Source organism: Odocoileus virginianus, chromosome 8 (genome assembly GCF_023699985.2).
Source record: "Odocoileus virginianus isolate 20LAN1187 ecotype Illinois chromosome 8, Ovbor_1.2, whole genome shotgun sequence".
NCBI lineage: Eukaryota > Metazoa > Chordata > Mammalia > Artiodactyla > Cervidae > Odocoileus > Odocoileus virginianus.
The window spans coordinates 1,708,969-1,730,108 of record NC_069681.1 but is presented as its reverse complement, the minus strand read 5'-3'; the positions used below and the strand labels follow the sequence as shown (position 1 = coordinate 1,730,108).

At 34.6% G+C, this 21,140-nt stretch overlaps 1 protein-coding gene across 4 annotated transcripts in view; it reads left to right on the top strand.

The window, feature by feature from the left end:
- TDRD3 (tudor domain containing 3) overlaps positions 1-21,140 on the top strand; it is a 192,590-nt gene that overhangs the window by 48,072 nt on the left and 123,378 nt on the right. For 2 of the 4 annotated variants that reach the window (XM_020894978.2, XM_070471155.1), the window contains exons 2-3: positions 3,082-3,166; positions 7,875-7,940. The exons of 1 other annotated variant lie outside the window; for it this stretch is intronic. In XM_020894978.2, the coding sequence (XP_020750637.2) occupies positions 3,082-3,166; positions 7,875-7,940 (151 nt within the window). The remainder of the gene's footprint in view (positions 1-3,081; positions 3,167-7,874; positions 7,941-21,140) is intronic. One more of the 4 variants, XM_070471154.1, reaches the window with a different exon arrangement.

The following is a 21,140-nucleotide window of genomic DNA, read 5'->3' as shown; positions in this document are numbered from 1 at the left end:
CTTCAGATGGACATATACTGTTCAGCTTGTTGCTGCTCTCCTCATTACATGTACATCATAGTCAGCAGTTAAGTTAAACTCAAGGATTTTACCTACTTTCATAGGAATGGATCAAAGGAAAATTGGTGCTCTTTTCCCTTGTGGTTAGGAATCCACTTACTGGTAATGGTGGCCCACTATCTGGATCTAATAAGTGATATTAAACAATAGTATTTGTTCTTATCACACTTTTCTGTCAGTTGAGATTCTTGAACTGTAGTTTGGGCATGTCTGTTTTATATGTCCAGGTAACTTCAGAACATGAGGTGAAGATAGTTTTAGTAGTGAGACCAAACTTATTTAAACATATGTTCAATACTTGTATAGGAAACCACCTCTGCCGCAAATTGGTGGATAATAATTAGTTTTAAAGCTTTTACTTCTGAAGTAACAAGAGTTGCTCAGGATTACAAATTAAATGATTGTGAGAAAGACAGGATTTTACCGTCTATTTATGGAAACAAGAAACACTTTCTGAAATTTTTTTAAAAAAAATTTGAGTGTGTATTAAGCTGTGATGTAAAATGGAATTATTTGAAGGTAAAATTAAGGAGAAATCTTAGTATATTTTGTATTATGCAGAAATTTAGCCCTTTACTGCCTTGCTTGTCAATAAAATTTATTTCGGTGTGTTTTTAGCTCAGAATGGTAATGAGTGGTTTTGCACTAAAATCTCCACCAGAGGAGAAAAAAGTATGCTTCTGGGCTGGTTTAGTAAACAGGAGCTCTCCGCGGTTTGTTTCATCTTTAAGGTTTTGCCCTTGGGTGACTTTAGTGTCAGAGATCGCCTATGGAAACTGTTGATGATTCTCTTTCCTTAAGGTCCATGTACAGATGTGCACAGGGATCAGATCTGGCGTGCCTGCTCTGATTTTCAGTGCCCTTTCCCCCCCCCCCCCCCCCAGTGACCACATTAAGGCTGATTCTTTACCATCTGAGACATCAGGGTATTTTAGGGTAAAGTTTAGGTTAACATCTTTGAAAAAAGAGGCGTCTTTTCTTCATTTAAGCTAAAGAGTTCAACTTTGAATATTTTTTAAGATTATTTCCAGTTTATCTGACATTCTGTAGTCTTTTAATTCTAAAGAGTTGCCATTTTAGAAGATGAAGTATTTTATTAGTCATTGTATTTCATTTCTCCACTCTAGGAATTTTGAAAGCTGTGTTTTTGTAACTACTCAGTCAGCGTTTAATTAGCACCCATATCCCTCTATATACTTTTGCTTCCTAAAATTGGTCTCAACCTATACTGACCTCTCATCTCTTCCCCATTTTCCAATGAGAATGTCCCAGAATGTGTTTTATAGTTTTTACTTTGTGGAGGTGCCCTTTCTCTGCATTCTTTTCCATTCCCCAGCCACTTTGAGCACCTATAACATTTTGTTTATAGTTATTTTGGCCTTGTATGGTAGCTATTTATGTGTTATGTTATGCTTTATATGAGACTGTAAATGCCTTAAAGGAAGATATTTATTTTTCTTCATCTTACTTATTACTGGTTCACATGTATAGTTCTTTTCATATAAATCAGGGGTTAATTAATATTTGTAGAACTAAATTTGTAAGATGGTTAGTGCCAGATACAGTCAGTGGCTGTGAATGGTGAAAAATTATCAGGGTAATCAGGAGTGGACTTACTCATTCTGAATTAAAGCAGTGTTTCAGCCATCTATGCTGCCAGCAAACATTTGTATTCCATGGTCACTCATGTACAATTTATTCCAGCTTCCTAACCACTTATTCTTAGTAACACATCTAAATACTTAATGCTTTTTTTTCTCTCTCTGTAACCCACTTAACTCCTGGCCTTCATTCATCATTGTAGTTTAGCACTGCCTTAAGCTTTTAATAGTATCTAATTTTTTAAAACACATTCTTGCTTTGATTTTTATATACTTCCCTTTCTTTTACCTCCTTGATCTTATTCACAGGCTTATCAGCTTTAATTTTCTGTTGCTTTTTGTACTCTCCTATTTATATTTCTTTTTGCTTGCTCTTTTACTTTTGAGAAATTCATCCTTATTTCTAAAAGGCAAATGTTCTTTGATTACTGTCTTCAGGTAAAGGTGTCTTAGAATCAGCTTAAGGGTGGGAGTTGATGGTGGAAATGCTGACCATCAACTCTGCAAGAGCCAAAGCTAGCTCCGTCAGACTCTCACTCCTCTATCTTTTCAGTGGGAGAATGTCTGTGGTGGCAGTGCCAGCACCAGAGTATCTAATACTGATTACAAAAGGTGCCAGATGTTAATGGGCATTTTTACAGGTGGACTTTTGTGGGGAGATGATACGTGGATTGTAGAGTTATCAAAGAATTTCAAAATGGTTGTGCTGCGTGTGGGTGAATTGGTAGAGATGATTCCCACCCAGCCTTTGGATTCAATAATTTTTCACCCTTCAGTTAATTATTGCTACAGATGAATGGTTGGTTTGGACTGAATAAAAGAACAAAGGGCAATAAGACAATGAGTAAAAAACTGAAAAGAGACAGGAAAAGTAAAAGATGTAAGGTAAAAAGTTGCCTAACTTTGTGCCACTTGGAATCAATAGTGTTTATTGGAAGATTCTTAGGAACATTATGTTAGACAAAGGGGAGTTGAAAAGATAATGTGAGAAAATATCCGAGAGGAAAGTTTTGTTTTAAATTTAAAACTATGCTGTTTTTAGTTCTATTTTTATAGCACATCTAAATTTCTTAAGAGTTTACTCTGTAACTAAATATTTAAGTTGGATATTGTATTTGTGTAATAGCGAAGAGGAGCTCTTTGATTCCTTAAGAAGCATATTGATGTTTAAATATCTTTTCTTAGAAAGCATATGGATACTTTTATTAACACAATATCCCTTTAAAGACATAAAAGAGGAAAAATATGCATTCTCCATCCTGTTCTATCAGAGATGGTAAACAGGGAGTATCCAGGACTCTCTGGTATTTGTAGTAGAAACATTTTATAGTAGAGAACAAAACTACTTGTAGACTTAAGAAAATAATTTTGGTTAACTTTGATTTTAGAAAATATTAAGCCAAATTTTTTATCTTAACAGGTATCTTTCAGATGAAGGCATTGAAGCTTGCACAAGTTCTCCTGACAAAGTCAATGTAAATGACATCATCCTGATTGCTCTCAATGTAGGTTTTACTTATTAACTTATAAACATTTAAAATCTGGAAGCTATATTTATGAAAAATATCTCATAGAATAAACTGGATTTTATAAAGTGGAGAACACCTTTCATTTTTATTGTGCATTTTAAGTTGCAGCAATGTTTGTTGAATTTGGTAATCTCATATAAGCCAATTATTAGAAATATATATTTCTTTAATGTCTATTATATGGAATTAGTGAAAAAGGGGAAAGTGCAATTAAAACTTATTCACCTTGTGATCAATTACAGAATTTCATTACATTTATAGTAGCTATATAATAGCAGTAAAAACTGATCCTATTTATAGAAACAAATTGACATTTAATTTACATAGAAACTAGCTAGGTTACAGCTTCTTGACAGTTGTATTTTTTATTTTGAAGTAACTTTTCCTGTTGATAAAAGTAGGATATACTGTGCAGTATGACTACTTCAGAAAATACAGAAAAATAAGAAAGCCCAAAAATTACTGTTAATGTTTTGATGCATTTTTCTTTGCTACTTCTCTTCCTTTACCCATCTGTATAGCATTGTCTTTTTTATAATTGAGATTGATTTTTAGATTTTTTTTAAGAGTTATAAAAATTGTTTGAAGAACAGATGTGACTAAATGAATATTCTCTTTTCAGTCTTGTGGTTACCCCAGTGGGAATTTTTTTCTTATTACCTTTACAATCATAGTCTATTAAACAATGAAATTTACATGCTATGATGTATAATCAATGAAATTCAGAAGAGAATTACTGTCTGACAAATCCATTATGTCACTGCAAAGTAGGTTTAGCATAAAGCAAAAAGGGAGGGCAACTGATAACAATATATGAAATATAAATAAATATATAACTATAACTTTTTCCTTTTTGATTACTTAAATTTATATTTATATAATTAAATGAATTTAAACATAGAATTTATATTTTGAAATTTATCATTTTTTTAGCTGCTTGCAATTTTGTTCAGTAAGACAAACAAGTTTTTTAGAAATTATGTGTTATCCATGACTACAAATGGGAATATTTGCTGGACATTTTATCTTTCCTTGACTCGCACCCAAATTAGTGAATTTTATTTTCAAGAAATGTTACAAAGAATCCCAGTTTCTTTCTTTGTTCACTAAAAGCAAAAGATGTAAATAGGAAAAAGCCTTTGTGACAATCTTCTCTTCTTATTGATATTTATATATGTAGGTAAATAGCATTGAACTATCTATAAATTGGATAAGAAACTAAATAAAATAAGTCAACACAAGATATTTGACCTGGTATACATAAGAGGTACATGATGATTATTATCTTAGTGAATTAGCTTGTCTTTATAATTTTCTTTAAAATATATAAATACTCCAGTCCAAAGCTATCATGCCATGTAATAGAATTAAATAAATACTTTTAGAAGGATGACGTCTATACCAGACAAGTAGTCTAATTTTCAAGTTCGTAAACTTTAAGTAAAATCAGGTACATACAGTATTCCTGTTGAAATTTTTTAGCTTTTGAGTGATTGCAGGATGTTAATCCCTAATTGAGAAAGACTTGCATTATTAATTCTTATATATAACTTATTACATATTGGGAGAATAATCCATGCACAAGCTTTCTTATATTCTCTTCCTCTTGTGGGGAACACACTAAATTTGTTCTTTTATCTAGCAGTGAACAAAGCAAAATAGTATGTATGTAGAGTGTTTCCTGCCCAGGAAAGTCCAATAGGCTTTTACTGGGCTGTTCAAAAAGGTACTCTCTGCCTAGAATGAAACAAGATTCTAGACTTCTCCCCTCAAGCAGGTGTTTACCATAAGATCACATTGTTAATACAAATAATTTAGGCAGTGAACCACATTTTCAGTTAGGGAATGGTTCTGGTACCAAGTTCCCAGATGCCAGCTTAGGGCCAACTTTGTAAGTGGGCCCTTCTAAAGGTAGCAGCCTTAGAGCTGCTACATAACTCTTTTTAGGATTTTTATGTTGAAAGGAGGGAGGTTTCTTAATTTTTACTCTGTAGAATGAGGAGTAAGGATTTTAAGAATAATATAGAAATTTAACATGTAGTTTTGAATTCCTGCATTAGAGCAAAATTAAGTGATAGTCTAGTCTTAAATTACTAAATAATGTGTAATAGTAAAAATTTTTAAAGAGTATTTAAAATTTTTCTTTAATATTCTGTATAGTATAAAATGCTTTGCCAAATAGATATTTTGCTGAACTTATTTGAAGAAATAAGTCAGGAATGTTGTTTGTGTGTGCACACATGCATCTTATGGGTTAAATATTTCTCCTGAATAATTAGTTACTCACTATAAATGTATTTTTGGACCCAGTTTTTCTAGTGATCCTGATATAATGGCATCAGAATCATAGAATTGACTTTGATTTTAGGATGTTTAAAGATTTGGTAGGTCATTTTCATCTTGCTAAAAGAAACAATGAAATAATCTTCCTTACATGTGTGTATGATACTTTAAAAGTTCTGTGAACATTGAATACATTGTTCCTTTCTGCATGACAACAATTTTGGAAGATAGAATTGTTTTCTTTTTTTTTTTTTTATTAGTTGGAGGCTAATTACTTTACATCATTACAGTAGTTTTTGTTATACATTGAAATGAATTAGCCATGAATTTACATGTATTCCCCATCCCAGTCCCCCCTCCTACCTCCCTCTCCACCCGATCCCTCTGGGTCTTCCCAGTGCACTAGGCCCGAGCACTTGTCTCATGTACCCAACCTGGGCTGGTTATCTGTTTCACCCTAGATAATACAGAAAAAGAGACTCAGATGTAAAGATAGAATTGTTAATATATTTTCGATCTTACAGAGGAATAAATTACCGGGATTTAGAGAATTTCTGACATGTCATATTAGTTAGTTATAGTATACAGTAAGTTGAAGTTTAGAATTTTAGTCTAGTGTTCATTTCTACAGTACTTTATATAAATGCCTCATTTTATTTTACATTTTATAATTAGTGATAAAACCGGAAATGAAGGACCATGATGTATCATAAAACTTGTATATATTCTTTTTCTTATATGTGTTTAAATATTTCAGCTTTTCTGTGACTTTCAAAATAATGACTTTTTATGAACTGTTAGTTGTATTATTCACTTGTTACATGTATTCAGATAATAATAGTATTCGTGTTTTATACTTACTAAACATTGTAGCTAACATTCATTAAATGCTTATTCTTTGTAAGTCATTGTGTTTAGTGCTTCACATGTATTATTTAAGCTTCAAAACAATGAAATGCCAGTATATGAATTTTCCCCCCATATATTTCTTAGTATTTTCAAAGTAAAAATATGTGCAACTTGAGGTTTGGTTTATAATTCTTTCACTCTGTTATTGGGTGGAGACTGTACAAAGGATAAATCTGAAACATTGTTACACAAGTATTTGGATATGGGACTTAGTTTGCCTGACAGTTCCATTCAGTTAATTGTACTTTAGGAATGATCCTTGCATTACATTGAGAAATAAATTAAAAGTCATGGTAGTAAAAAGACTGGAAAGGATCTATGAGGATTGTATAACATGTATGCTTGTTTCTTTAACTGACTATATATGGATAGTTCAAGTGAAATTGTATTATTGTAGGTGTTCAAAGAAGACTATCCTGTTTCTCTATGTGTTATCCTTTTATAAATAATACAGTAATTGTAATTATCTATTGATAACATTTTTGCCTTAAGTCTAACATAAATTTCTCCCTTATAATTTTTGTGATTAAATGCATTCTGAGTCTCTTTTCTCTTGCTCTTGAGGCAATGAAGAGCTCTGTTTACTATTATTTAAGGAATTTTTAAAAAGTACAAATTTAGTTATTAAACTAACCTCACTGTCTCAAGCATCAAGATAATTTCTTAGCTTAAATAATTAGGCCTTTTTCATGAGTAGTATTTAGTTTTCTTCTGAATAAATTTCTTACTATTCCTTTAGTTTTCACTTCTTAAAGAGACAGAATCCTTAAAAATTTTATGTAGACTGTGTGTGTAGTTGAAGTTTTGTTTTTGCATCAGAAATGCTACAACTTTGTTTATCTTAGTCCTTTTTATGTTTTTCTTTGCTTTGCTGAGTAATATGTACATCTGGATTTTCGTGTAGTAAGTTATTTGTTCCTATTTCTGAAATTTGTTCAATAAGCAAATGAAATATTTTTACTACAGTACAGTCTTATTGTGACTTCTTGCTTTTGTAGTAAAGAATATTCTCTGGGATATTTATATGTTATGTAGCTTTATTTTAGGAGTATCACAGCCTATAGAGTAATGTACTTTCATGTCTCTGCGTATCAAAGTTATATAGAATTTAGTTGTTGAAAATATACTGTTTATTTGTTCAAAGTAGTCAATTTGGTTTTGGATTGTGACATGAATTTCTTATAGTTTACATAAAATCGAGTTTTAGATTTTAATAAAAGGGTACCCAGAGAAATATGACCAGATGTAAGTAAGGCCTTATATATTACTGTTCAGTTTATTGGTATACTTTAAACAGTGTATATATGGGACTGAACATGGTTGATTTTTACATATATAGATCTCATAATCAGTTGAAATACAAACTATATTTAACATATAGTTAAATTCTGTTACTCAGACCTTAACTAATTTTATCTTTTGTTTGTGAGTGAGATTAGATTTAGAGTCATTTTTCTCTAATTTTATTTTAATAATAATATTTTTATTTTAGACAGACTTGAGAACAATTGGCAAGAAATTCCTCCCCAGTGACATCAATGGTGGAAAGGTAGAAAAGGTAAAGAAAAATGTTAACTTCCTAAATTTTGTTAAGTACAGTAAATATGAACATATACTAAACTACTAGAATTATTTTTTGTCAAGGAAGACTGCAACTTCAAAATATTTTGGAGGGAACGAGTCACAAAGTTATCATTTTAGTGACTTCCTATACACATGGAAAATTATTAAAACAAACTTTTAAACTTTTGGTGACTTTTCAACATTTAAAAAATACTTTTGTTTTAGGAATTATAACTGTGACACTTATTTACATGTTAGACTTATTGGATATTATTGGAACTCAGAAAGAGGACCTTTTTGTATCTTTTTATTTTACCTGTTTTATCTGTTACCATGTTTATTTAATGAACTTATTGATATAGGAGTATAAGATTGTGAGAGAATGTTAGGAACAGTTTGGCAAAGCTGTGTATTTGGTTACTGCTGTCATTTTGCATAACGTGTATTTATGTTATGAATTTTTTCAGTGATTTTTTTGAAATACAAGGATACAGTTTTTGGATTTTAGATGCCAACTAGTCAGTCTTTTACTTCTTATTCATTTATATTCAATATCTTCTTTTAATTTGAAAATAATGCGAACTATGTCAATCAAAAATTTTATATATGCTGTTGCTCACTTTTTGAGTTATTAATGAACGTCTTTATAATTTGAAATACTTTGAATGTGTATGTTTTGAGTTTGAGTAAGTATTCTTATCATTTTAATACTCATGTATTTAAGATAGTTGCTATACCTTAGATATTTTAAATTTTAGATAATTTCAAAAGATCTATAATATTATAACATTTTTCACATTTTCTAAATGTTGGTTCTCATATGCGATAGGTGGTAATCATTTAGCTGGAAAGAGAACAAGAGTTTATAATCTGCTCTAGCTTCTGAAGCAGATACTCAGTGAAGAGAGTTCTACAGACTCCTCAGCAATTCATTTTAAAGTTTAACAGTACTCTGTGTCAGCAAATTTAATTGTGTTTTAATCTAAATTTCTTATGTTGCAACTTCAGTCTGTAATATCCTCTCTATCTTCCCTCAGGGAGATGGAGAGCCTCTGGTTACCTTCCCTTGTGAATAATTGCTCGTCTACTTGAAGTCTTGTAAATGTTACTGCTACAGGTTTCTTTTTGCTAAAACCATCTATCTTGATTCCTCTGTTTATTGTGTCTCAGGCATTCTATTCATCTTCATTGCTCTCCTCAGAGTCCTCTCCAGTTCCTTACATTTCGTTTTCTGGTTGTGGTAGTAGTTCTGACTTGAGTGTGCATCTGAATCAACCTGAGGCCTGGCTACAGCATAGAGTGCCAGCCTCCCACCTCACCCAATCCCATGTTTCTGACTCCATTGAACTGGGAAAGAGCCTGAGAATTTGTACTTTGAACAGGTTTCTGGGGGATGTTGATTCAGCTAATCTGGGAAACATACTTAGAAAACCTTTAGGGTGTAGAACTCTAAATTAGGCAGCAGTCTTGGACAGGTCTGATGAATGCAACAATTCCTCACAGAAAAAGTAACTAGTATCAAAGCAGTGCCTGCATATCCTTATACTAGTCTATTTAAGAAAACTGGCATTCTGGATTATTGATTTTCCATTTTTTCTTTTTATGTCTTTAAGAATTCTCAGAACCTACCACTGTTAAAAGCTCACAGGGAAAGGTACTGATGAGAGTTTTCTCTGCTTTCTCCAACTTCTCAGAGCATTTTTGCTTCAGAAAATTTTATAAGTAGTCTCTTTAGAATTTCCTTTGAATATAGCTAACAACAATACGATATAACTTACAATATTTGAATCTAGAATTTTCTATACCAAATTTTATCCTTTGAATTATTCTTAATGCTCATGTGGCTTTAGTTTGTACATAAAATGAGAAGATACAAAATAAGCCTTTTTCACATGAAACAGAAATTGAGTGAGTCCTTTTCACATGAAACAAACCTCTGCTCCTCAGATTTGATTATATTTTCCCTTTCATTACCTGCTTCTGATACCAAATATAATTCTCTTCACAGTATTAGTGAAGATGTTTTGAAAATTAATTTTAATAGAAATTTTAGAAGCCAACCCACTGGAGTTACTCTTTTGTCTTTGGTTAAAATTTCATATATAAAAATGTAACTCCAATGTTTTGGCCACCTGATGTGAAGAACTGGCTCATTAGGAAAAGACCCTGATGCTGGGAAGGATTGAAGGCAGGAGGAGAAGGGGACAACAGAGGATGAGTTGGTTGGATGGCATCACCGACTCAATGGACATGAGTTTGAGCAAGCTCTGGGAGTTGGTGATGGACAGGAAGCCTGGCGTGCTGCAGTCCATGGGGTCACAGAGTCAGACACAACTGAGCAACTGAACTGAACTGCTTTTAGACAATAATAAATGTTTAAGTAATATATATTTTTGACATGAATTACTTGTGGTCTTTGTCTGTAAAGTAAGATTAATACAGTAAAAGTTACTTTATTTGTGCCTTTATCAGAATGCTTTATTACCCAGCACTTTAGCATGTAATTGGTGACAGAATCATTAAGACATGGCTCTAGACACTAAATTATGTATAACTGTTGTTTAAAATAAATTGTAAATAAAAATTTTAAAATAAATTTTAATCTGTGTATAAGATAAGCAGAGTATTTGAATAAGTAATCTGCCTGTTCCTTGAGCATGTCAGATTTTGGTATTAAATAATAATATTTTCTAATTTTCTTTTAATAATAATAAAAAAAATGAATGAAAGAACTGAATTACCTAGTGATCTTCCAAATAGAACATGCTGGAAACTAATTTTGCAAAAACTAATTTGAAAATTTAAAGTGTGAGATAGATTAGCTATCTCAGGAAGCAGAGAGAGTTTTGATGAGCTTCAGATACAATGTGGAGAGGGAGAATAAAAAAATTCTGGTAACATACTGAACAGATACAGATTTTAGAATTTTTCAGCTGGACTTAAATCCTTATTCTTCCACTTATTATATTTTTGTGACTTCTGGCAAGTTATTTAATCTTGCCAGATTTTAATTTTCTTATCATTCAAGTGTTATCTCCCTTATGACATTGAAGTATTAAATGAAAACCTGCGTGACTACATTGTAAATGTAGTGCAATGTGTATAACGAATATTGAGCATTATGAGACATTTAGGATGGTGTTTTTGTCCTGGACATCTAAGAATGCATGAATATTTATTACCTGACTTGGGTATCTTGTTACTGAGAGATCTCCAAGTGAAAGTGAAAGTCGCTCAGTCGTGTCCAGCTCTTTGTGATCCCATGGACTATACAGTCTATAGAATTCTCCAGGCCAGAATACTGGAGTGGGTAGCCTTTCCCTTCTCCAGGGGATCTTCCCAACCCAGGAATCAAACTGGGGTCTCCTGCATTGCAGGCGGATACTTTACCAACTGAACTGTCAGGGAAAAAGGGAAGCCAGTAAATGAGGTGAGGTGAGTGGATGCTTCATTATTGACTGTGTTTTGGCCCCAATCCCTAATGCAGATCTTCATTGCTTGAGCTAAGTTGATCTTAGTACAATGGAATCAAAGTAGGCCAAAGTCCTTCTCTGACTATTTCCACTAAGTTTCATGCCTGCCTGTGATATTACTACTTCTAAGAGCGAGGAAGCCAAAGGAAAAAGAACTGGAGAGCATTTGCCTCAGCTTTAAGAAGCTAACACTTAATGAGCAAGAGAGAAGGCTGTCTTTTTACGAGCTACTTCCATTAGTCAGTTGTGGGCCCTTTTAAAGGGCTGTAGTCCTGTGTCTTCCAGCCCTCTTGGAAGCATGTTTATTAGGTCCAGGGCTCCATACAATGTACTAGAGATTCCCCAAGACAGAGGAACAGTAATGCTTTTTAGAGGTAAATTAAAGGAATGTAGAGAAGAGTCTTCAATCTTCCTCTCCTGAGAAGTCAAAAGTAAATGCTTATGATGATGCTGTGTATTGTTATTATCATAATTAATAAGACTTAGATATGGCATTTTCAGCATTTGGAAAGGAGGCATAGAGAAGGCTATGGTTTGATAAGAGAGATGGAAGGACTATAGTAAGGAGAAGAAAGTTAATCCTGGAATAATGAATTGACATCTTTTTTGCTCTTAAACTGGGAACTTCAGAAGGGCATTGTTACCTAGAGTTTGAAACTGAAGTTTTAATTCTGTTAGTTATCACTGATTATTTGGGGAGGAAGTTAGATGGCAAAAATTGCAAGTTAACTTTGTTTTTAATTAATGTAATAGTTTTGTGCACATTCTTTTGTCTTCTCTCCCATTCACTTCTTAATAGTATTTTGCAGTTCAAATGCTTTCTCAGTAAGGTTGCTCATAACCTTGATGCAGGGGTTTCAGATAAATTTAAAAAGTGGTGAGAGTAAGAAGATGAAACTTTTCTCCAGGCTTCTAAGTCTACGCTAGATTTTCCTGAAGGCAGTTTGTGTTTAATTTTTAGGCCATAAAATTTTTTTAGCATGGAGCAATATGTGCCAGGGGCGCCATATACTGCAATTTTTGAATTTTTCAGGAGAGGCTTTCTAGATATGACAGGGCCCTAGAATATTTAGCTTCTCAGCGAAAAATCATGGAAAAAGGTCATGACAGAAAGGAAGTAAAACATACACTTCCTATAAAACTGTTTAATATTTTTTGTATTCTTTTCCAAGTTTAATATTTTGCTTATACTTATTTTCATAGCTTTGCCTTTAAACCAAGATGTAGAAGTTAATTATAAAATATAGGTTAATGCAAAAATGCTTTATCACCAGTCCAGGTATGTGAGGACTTTTATGCTTTATTGTGGAACCCTAACAGGAAAGACTTTTCAGATCTGTGGGGTTTTTTTTCATCTAGGTTCTAGGACTGACAGTTTCTATGTGCATTTTTAAAGACCTAATTTTGGGGGTAAAAGTGACCTTCTTGAAGCCTCAGCAACACCAACATCAACCACAAGATGGCTTCACTGGTTTAAAATTCAAACTGAATGCTCTTTCACTGTCAGTATAGAACTTTGATGTTTTTATAAAGAAAAATAATTGAAAAATGTTTTTAAGTTTTCATTTAAATAAATTGTATCATGTTTCATATGTTAATCTATTATGTGCTAAATAACATGATTTACCAGTGTTTCTTTTAGTGAGTTATTAGAATTAAACATGCATTTTTAATTTGAGAAAAATGATTACTGAAACTGATTTTACCATGCTTTATTTACAAGTGCTTGTTGGTAATTATTAACAGGACTTCTGTGGAGTTTAAAAACAATGCACAAAGGTATATGTATAGAATATATATTAGACTGATACTCTGATAATTGAAAAACAAACTGCTCACTTTGTTTTAATTCTCTCAGAGAACAAACAGCTGCAGAGGGAAGGATGGAAGTGGGAAAATGACACACAGGGAGGAGTGTTACTTTTGACTGGAGTCCCACAGTGTTTTTCTTGTAATTGATTGGCTGCAATTACTTTGATTGAATAAGAGCAAATTATATGTTGTGCTGTTACTTTGATGTATAAATTAATGCTTTTTCAGGCAATCTCAAGGGAAAACCTATTCAAGATTATGTTGTCTTTTTGTCAGTTACTAGGCATTTAAAATGCCTTGTTTTTAAAATTTCTAAGGGGTAGAAACTTTTAGATCTAATATATACCATATTTATGATTCAGAAAGTTTTTCTTTTATTATTATTTATTTATCTGTTTAAACTCTTGATGTATATGAATATCCCTTGAAAAATTTGAAATCAGTATTAGGGACTGCCTTTCCAAAGCTATTTCTTTCAATTCCTTTTGCTTTTAACCTGTTTTCTTCTTGACCTTTTTTGGTACAAGCCCCTAACTTACCTTGAAGAACCCTGGTTTTTGGTAAACACATCTTGTCTTCTTTCTCTTTATTGAGAATCTGCCTTATGACAGGTCCCATGTTAAATAATTTATCTGTAATTTTCAGAACAGCACTGAAAAGTAGAAATTATTATCAACTTCTGTTTTACTTTAGAGATGAGGGAATCACAGCTGTCTAAAATCATAGTTTTTTGTTACTATAGGACTTTAATAATTTCTATGTGAGTGGGATGTTCTCTCAAATGCCTTGCAAACTGCTGTTTAGTCTTCAAATTCCAACTTGAATGCCATTCTCTTCTAATTTTCTTGGCCTCTTTTGAACAGAATGAATTTTTAAGAATTAATATTCCCATTGCCCTTTTTACCTACATGTTTTTCATGTGTAATACACTTTATCATAGTTTTAGAGTGTGTATAGAAAGAAGGCAGACTTTGGTGTTAGGCATATCTTAGTTTGAATTCTAATTCTGCCTCTTCTGGCTGAGTAACCGCTGTTAAAATACTTTGCTTTCAATTTTCTCATTTAAGACATGCAAATGATCCTAATATACTTTTCAGTTCTGGAGGTAAATTAACTTATGTAAAAATACTGCCACATTTTCTGGTGTATCTGCTAAGTGCTAAATAAATTATAGTAAAAATCAATAGTAAAATAAACCAGGAAATTTATTTATCAAGCAGCTTTTGAATGTATATTTATGCTAAGTGCAGAGGCTTTGATATCAACAGGGCATCCCTGCCTCATAATAAGAAATCAAGAAGCCAACAATTATCAGTATAGTGGAACAAATGCTGTGTATGTATAAGGAAGGGATAACCATCTCAGCTTGATGAGCTTAGTGTGATGAGGTAGAGAGGTTGCTTTTCTTGCTAGATTGTTAGTTTTCAGGCTTATAATTCTCAGTAAGAGAATAATAGGCAGATCCCTAATTGAGGTTATATTTAATATCTTACAATGGGAAGGTATATTTGGTGTGTGTTTAAAGATTATATATGTATACACATTCATACACCCATTATTTCTATTTCGATAATAAAGCTACCAAAATAAGATGTTTTTTTTTGATACAAACTATAGAAAATAACATTTGACAAAATCTTCTTGGCTGATAAAAATACATGCAAGATAAATATAGATAACATTTATGATTCCTAGAACCTGAATCTCTTCCTTTGTTTGGGGGAGTTTCCCATTTTCAGAGTCTTCTTGGTGTAGAAGAAAATGCCAGTTGCTTTTCCCCAGCATCCTTTGCACCTATGCTGTGGACATGGACCTCAGCTCTACTAGTCAGGTATAGCTGCACAGGATATGGGTTAGTTGGACAGAAAAGCAGGAACTGTGGTGAATGTGCTCTGGTAGTAGTAGAAGCTACAGCAAGATTGATGGCTGCAGCAGTGCTGGGGTCAGTGTCCAGGGCTAATGAGATTGATAGCACAAGGAATAGAGCTAGATGCTTGAGTGTGCTGAATCTAGCTTATTCCACCTCATGAATGTTGACTGTCAGCATCTCCTCCCTGATTAGAGGTCAGTAGTTGAAATCAGCTGTGGTGTTGTTGTTCAGTCGCTCAGTCATGTCTACCTCTTTGTGGCCCCATGGACTGCAGCACACCAGGCTTCCCTGTCCTTCACCACCTCCTGGAGTTTGCTCAAACTCATGTCCATTGTGATGCCATCCAACCATCTCATCCTCTGTCGTCCACTTCTCCTCCTGCCTTCAGTTTTTCCCAGCATCAGGGTCTTTTCCAATGAGTCAGCTCTTTGTATCAGGTGGACAAAGTATTGGAGCTTCAGCTTCAGCATCAGTCCTTCCAGTGAATATTCAGGGTTGATTTCCTTTAGGATTGACTAGTTTGAATTTAGCTATGGAAACTGGCAAATGCTACAAATTAGAGCTTCTTCTCTATTCTTCATATCCCAAACTGTTTCATCACCATACCACTGCCATCAAACCAGTTCTGTGGTTTGACTTTCAGTTTTTCTTGCTGCGAAACCTACAGACCTAGTTCTCTCATTTTCCTGCCACTTCTGTAAACTACAATGTCTTACTTTCAATATGTTATGTAAATTATTTGAGCAATTTAAATATAATATTTGATATATGCCAACATATATACTGCTATATATACTAGTAAAAGCCGCTATGTAGATCGCAACAAACTGTGGAAAATTCTTCAGGAGATGGGAATACCAGACCACCTGACCTGCCTCCTAAGAAACTTGTAAGCAGGTCAAGAAGCAACAGTTAGAACTGGACATGGAACAACAGACTGGTTCCGAATTGGAAAGGAGTACGTCAAGGCTATATATTGTCATCCTGCTTATTTAACTTGTATGCAGAGTACATCATGCAGAATGCTGGGCTGGATGAAGCACGAGCTGGAATCAAGGTTGCCGGGAGAGATACCAATAACCTCAGATATGCAGATGGTACCACCCTTATGGCAGAAAGCCAAGAAGAACTAAAGAGCCTCTTGATGAAAGTGAAAGAGGAGAGTAAAAAATTTGGCTTAAAATTGAGCATTCAGAAAACTAAGATCATGGCATTCTGTCCCATCACTTCATGGCAAACAGATGAAACAATGGAAACAGTGACAGACTTTATTTCAGGGAGCTCTAAAATCACTGCAGATGGTGCCTGCAGCCATGAAATTAAAAGACGCTTGCTCCTTTTGACTAACCTAGACAGCATATTAAAAAGCAGAGATGTTACTTTACCAACAAATGTTCATCTAGTTAAAGCTATGGTTTTTCCAGTAGTCGTGTATGTATGTGAGAGTTGGAATATAAAGAAAGCTGAGTGTAGAAGAACTGATGCTTTTGAACTGTGGTGTTGGAGAAGACTCTTGAGAGTCCCTTGGACTGCAAGGAGATCCAACCAGTCCATCCTAAAGGAGATCAGCCCTGGGTGTTCATTGGAAGGACTGATGCTGAAGCTGAAACTCCAATATGTTGTCCACCTGATGTGAAGAACTGACTCATTAGAAAAGACCCTGATGCTGGGAAAGATTGAAGGTAGGAAGAGAGAGGATGACAGAGGGTGAGATGGTTGAATGGACATGAGTTTGAGCAAGCTTCGGGAGTTGGTGATGGACAGGGAAGCCTAGTGTGCAGCAGTCCATGGGGTCGAAAAGAGTGGGATATAACTTAGTGACTGAACAGTTTATCTGTTGTAACTTGCTTCAGATAGCTCTAACATATGTCCATTTGTAAGTACCTGATATTCATTGATTTTTCTCTTTTGTATAATAGTAAACGATTCCCTGGTGGCTCAGACGGTAAAGGGTCTGCCTCATGCTGGAGACCCAAGTGTGATCCCTGGGTCAGGAGGATCCCCTGGAGAAAGAAATGTCAACCTGCTCCAGTATTCTTGCCTGGAGAATCCCATGGGCCGAGGAGCCTGGCAGCCTACAGTCCATGGGATCCCAAAGAATCAGACACGACTGAGTGAATTTACTTTCCTTTCCTTCAAACTATTTAAACACACATAGTTTATTCATTTTCCTGTTGATGGATATTTAGATGTGTTTCTTTTTTCCTCTTTTTTTCTTTAAATAATAGATGCACTACTACTGATTCTAGGAACAAACATATATTTTTCCTGATGCATGTTCCCTTATATTCTTAAGGAAATACAATGAGGAATTGAGTCATTGTATGCTAGAGTAAGCCAGCATTCAACTTTACCAGATTATTTTTCAAAGTGGTTGTACTAATTTGTATTGCCATCAGTAGTATATGCAGGTCCCATTGATTTGTGTCTTTTGTGGCCCTTGATATTATGACATTTTCATAATTTGGGGGTTGTAAAATATGTTATTCTTCTTCAGGCTATTCTGTCCCTAATGACCCCCTTCCCCAAGAAAGATTTTACAATCAAATGATGAAGTTTGTTAAAATGGGTCAGAGTTTTGATTGAAATTGCATTGAATCTGCTAATATTTATTAGTGAAATGCTGGTTAGCTGCCTTTCTAAAGAGGAAAAAATAAAGCCCATATATGTAGTATTTGCCACTATTTTTAATATAAAAATTCCTGCAATGGATGATTATAAGCTCTACCAGCCAATCTTTCTGACACCAGGGGTCGGTTTAGTGGAGGAGATGGTTTCAGGATGATTCTCTCGCACAGCCTAGATCCGTCACATGCACAGTTCACAGCTGGTTTCTTGCTCGTGTGAGAATCTCATACCCCTGCCAGTCTGGCAGGAGGTGGAGCTCAGTTGGTAATGCCAGTGTGGAGAGGCGCCTCCTGCGTTGCACGGAGTCACTGAAGCGATGGACACCACATGGTGACTAAGCAGCATATCTCTCGTTGTGGAGCACGGGCCCTGGGTGCGTGGGCTTCAGCACTTGCAGTACACAGCCTTAGTAGTAGTGGCTCACTGGTCTAGGTGGGCTCTAGAATGCAGGCTCAGTAGTTGTGGCATCTTCCCAGACCAGGGATCGAACCCGAGTCCCCTGCATTGCCAGGTAGATTCTTACCCACTGTACCATGAGGGAAGCCCTTCACAATTTATTGAAAGTATATAGGTTGTGTATCTTTAGCAAGCTTTATAACTGGAACTTCCTATTTTTGTTGTTGTAAATGTTATTTTAAAAAAAATACTGTTTTTTTCTCTGTTATTAGTACACAGAAAGGTAATTGATAGTTGTATGTTAATTTTAAATTTGCTACCCTGTACTTATTATTCTTCAATGAACATGAGTTTGAGTGAACTCTGGAAGTGGTGAAGAACAGGGAAGCCTAAGTTGGACATAGGCTAGCTACTGAGTAACAACAACTTATTGTTCTTGATAATACATCTGCATTCTTTTATGTCTCTATAAACATGCCTTTTGACACTTCCCATGAATGGAATCACATAATATATACTTTGTTGTATTTGGTTTCTTTGAGTTGGTGGTGGTTTAGTCACTAAGTCATGTCTGACTCTTGAGACCTCATGGACTGTAACCTGCCAGGCTCCTCTGTCCGTGGGATTCTCCAGGCAAGAATACTGGAGTGGGTTGCCATTTCCTTCTCAAGGGGATCTTCCTGACCCAGGTATTAAACCTGGGTCTCCTGCATTGCCGGCAATTCTTTACTTCAGGGTTGCTCTTGACACTAATTGAAGGAGTTGCAAGTTAGTTCTCATACAGTTTTGTGGATGCTTTTAGATACAGGGTTAAAGTTAGGATTTTTAAAAAGTTTGCATTTTATTCTTTGTTTTATTTAGATCTAGTACTTCCCTATTTTTTGACTGCTTTGTATAATTAATTGCATATTATAAACATTATACTGAAAAAATAATTTTATCTGATCTTTTATTTATATTTTGGAATCTTTCTGAATTGTGTGGAATTAGTCTTAAGACCTGTTGTTTCAATTGAGAATCGACTATAAAAGACTGTGTAATTCAGGAGTTTCTCAGGAGAGTCTAATCAATAGTTCCTCCTGTTTTACTTTGGTTTTGAATTGATTGAGAAGGAAAGGAGTGGCAAATGTGGGCCGAAATGTGCTGTGCGTAGTTGCTTAGTCGTGTCTGAGTCTATGTGGCTCCATGGTGGGTTGTCATTTTCTACTCCAGGGATCTTCCCGATCAACTTTACCATTGACAAAAATTAGTTTGGAAGATATAGCTTGTAGGAGAGACAAATAGATGCATTAATTGAAGCATAAACCTTGCAGATTTATACATTTACTATGGCAATGCCAGTACAGTGAAGAGGCTGAGTAGGTACTTTCTCTTCAGGGTCCCTACTTAGATCCCAAGAAATGAAGGGTAAAGATGAGCCCAACATTTACAGTATATTCTTCCCAATCAGATAAGTAATTCCATAAATGGGTATGTTAGTCTCCTGAAGCTTTTGTATCAAATTCCCACAAACTTGGTGGCATACAATAACAGATTTATTCTTTCATGGTCTGTGAGGCAGAAGTCTGAAATCATGGTGTCAGAAGGGTTGGTTCCTTTTGGAGGCTCTGAAGGAGAGTCTGTTTTATGCTCTCCTCATAGCTTCCAGTAGCTGTGGGCAGTCTTTGGTGTTCTTTGGCTCCTAGATGTGTAACTCCAACTTCTGCCTCCATTTTTTTTCTTCAATGGCCTTTGTACCCAGTGTCTTTGTGTTTATTTCTCCTTCTCTTCTAAAGACACTCATCATTGTGTTTCTCCTAATCCAGGATCATCTCATCTTTAGATACTGATCTTAATTAGATATATCAAGTCCCTTTTTCCAAATAGGACTATGTTTACAGGTTTCATGTGGACCCATCTTTTGGCAGGGCCACTATTTAATTCATTAGAAGAGATGAAGAGGCTGAGAGTTGGAGTGAAAGTGAAAGTTGCTCATTTGTGTCTGACTCTTTGTGACCCCATGGACTAAACAGTCTGTGGAATTCTCCAGGCCAGAATACTGGAGTGGGTAGCTGTTCCCTTCTCCAGGGGATCTTCCTTACCCAGGGATCGAACCCAGGTCTCCTGAATTGCAGGTGGATTCTTTACCAGCTGAGCCACCAGGGAAGCCAAGAGTTGGAGTAATGAAATAAATTTGCTGCTTGCTAGGAAACATGGAGTTGGGAGCAAGTGTTCTTCCCTAGCACTTCTAGCTTTTTGTTCTCATGATCAATCAGTTGTAGGAGATGAGCAAAAACAGTCCTGCTCTGTGTGGTTGTCATTGTCTTCAATTTGTGTTTCTTTGGCAGAATCTTTTAAAACCACTTTCATTTTTGTGATCATTAATGGTTAAAACTAGGTCACATTACCAGTATATTCATTTAACTGCGTGCAAATAAATGTCAGTTTGTCATAGTACAATGGAAACAAACAAACCACTCAAGGTGCCATGTCAATACCCCTGTGATGTAGATTTTTCCAAATTCTATTAAGATGCCTTGTGCCTATAAATCATATGGACTGAGTGAGGGTGCCCTTGTTGCTCTGATTATAAAGTATTAATAATATTTAATTTCTTTGTTAACTAAGAATTAAATAGAAACAGTTGTTTTCATCCCACACTTAAGTGAATTGTACACTCCGTAGAATCATTTTGGTTCACATAGGTCTAGATCTTCACTGATTGTCTAATAGAACTTTTTGCAGTGGTGTAGGATAGTCTGTATTTGTGTTATGCAGGTATAGAATACTCAAAATGAGGTCTGTGCGACTGAAGAATTGAACTTTTAATTTTACTAAATGTTAGTTAATTTAAATGGAAATTGTAAAAGTTTTATATGGTTAGTGGACTCTGTTGGACAGCAAAGGCTAAACATATGTCACTCTCTAGGCTAAAATATTGTGAGTAGTAGAATAAAGAAAATGATGAACATTATAAGAACCATAATATGCCTTTGGTTTAAATAACTTTATTTTAATGGCATTAACAAAAATAAAA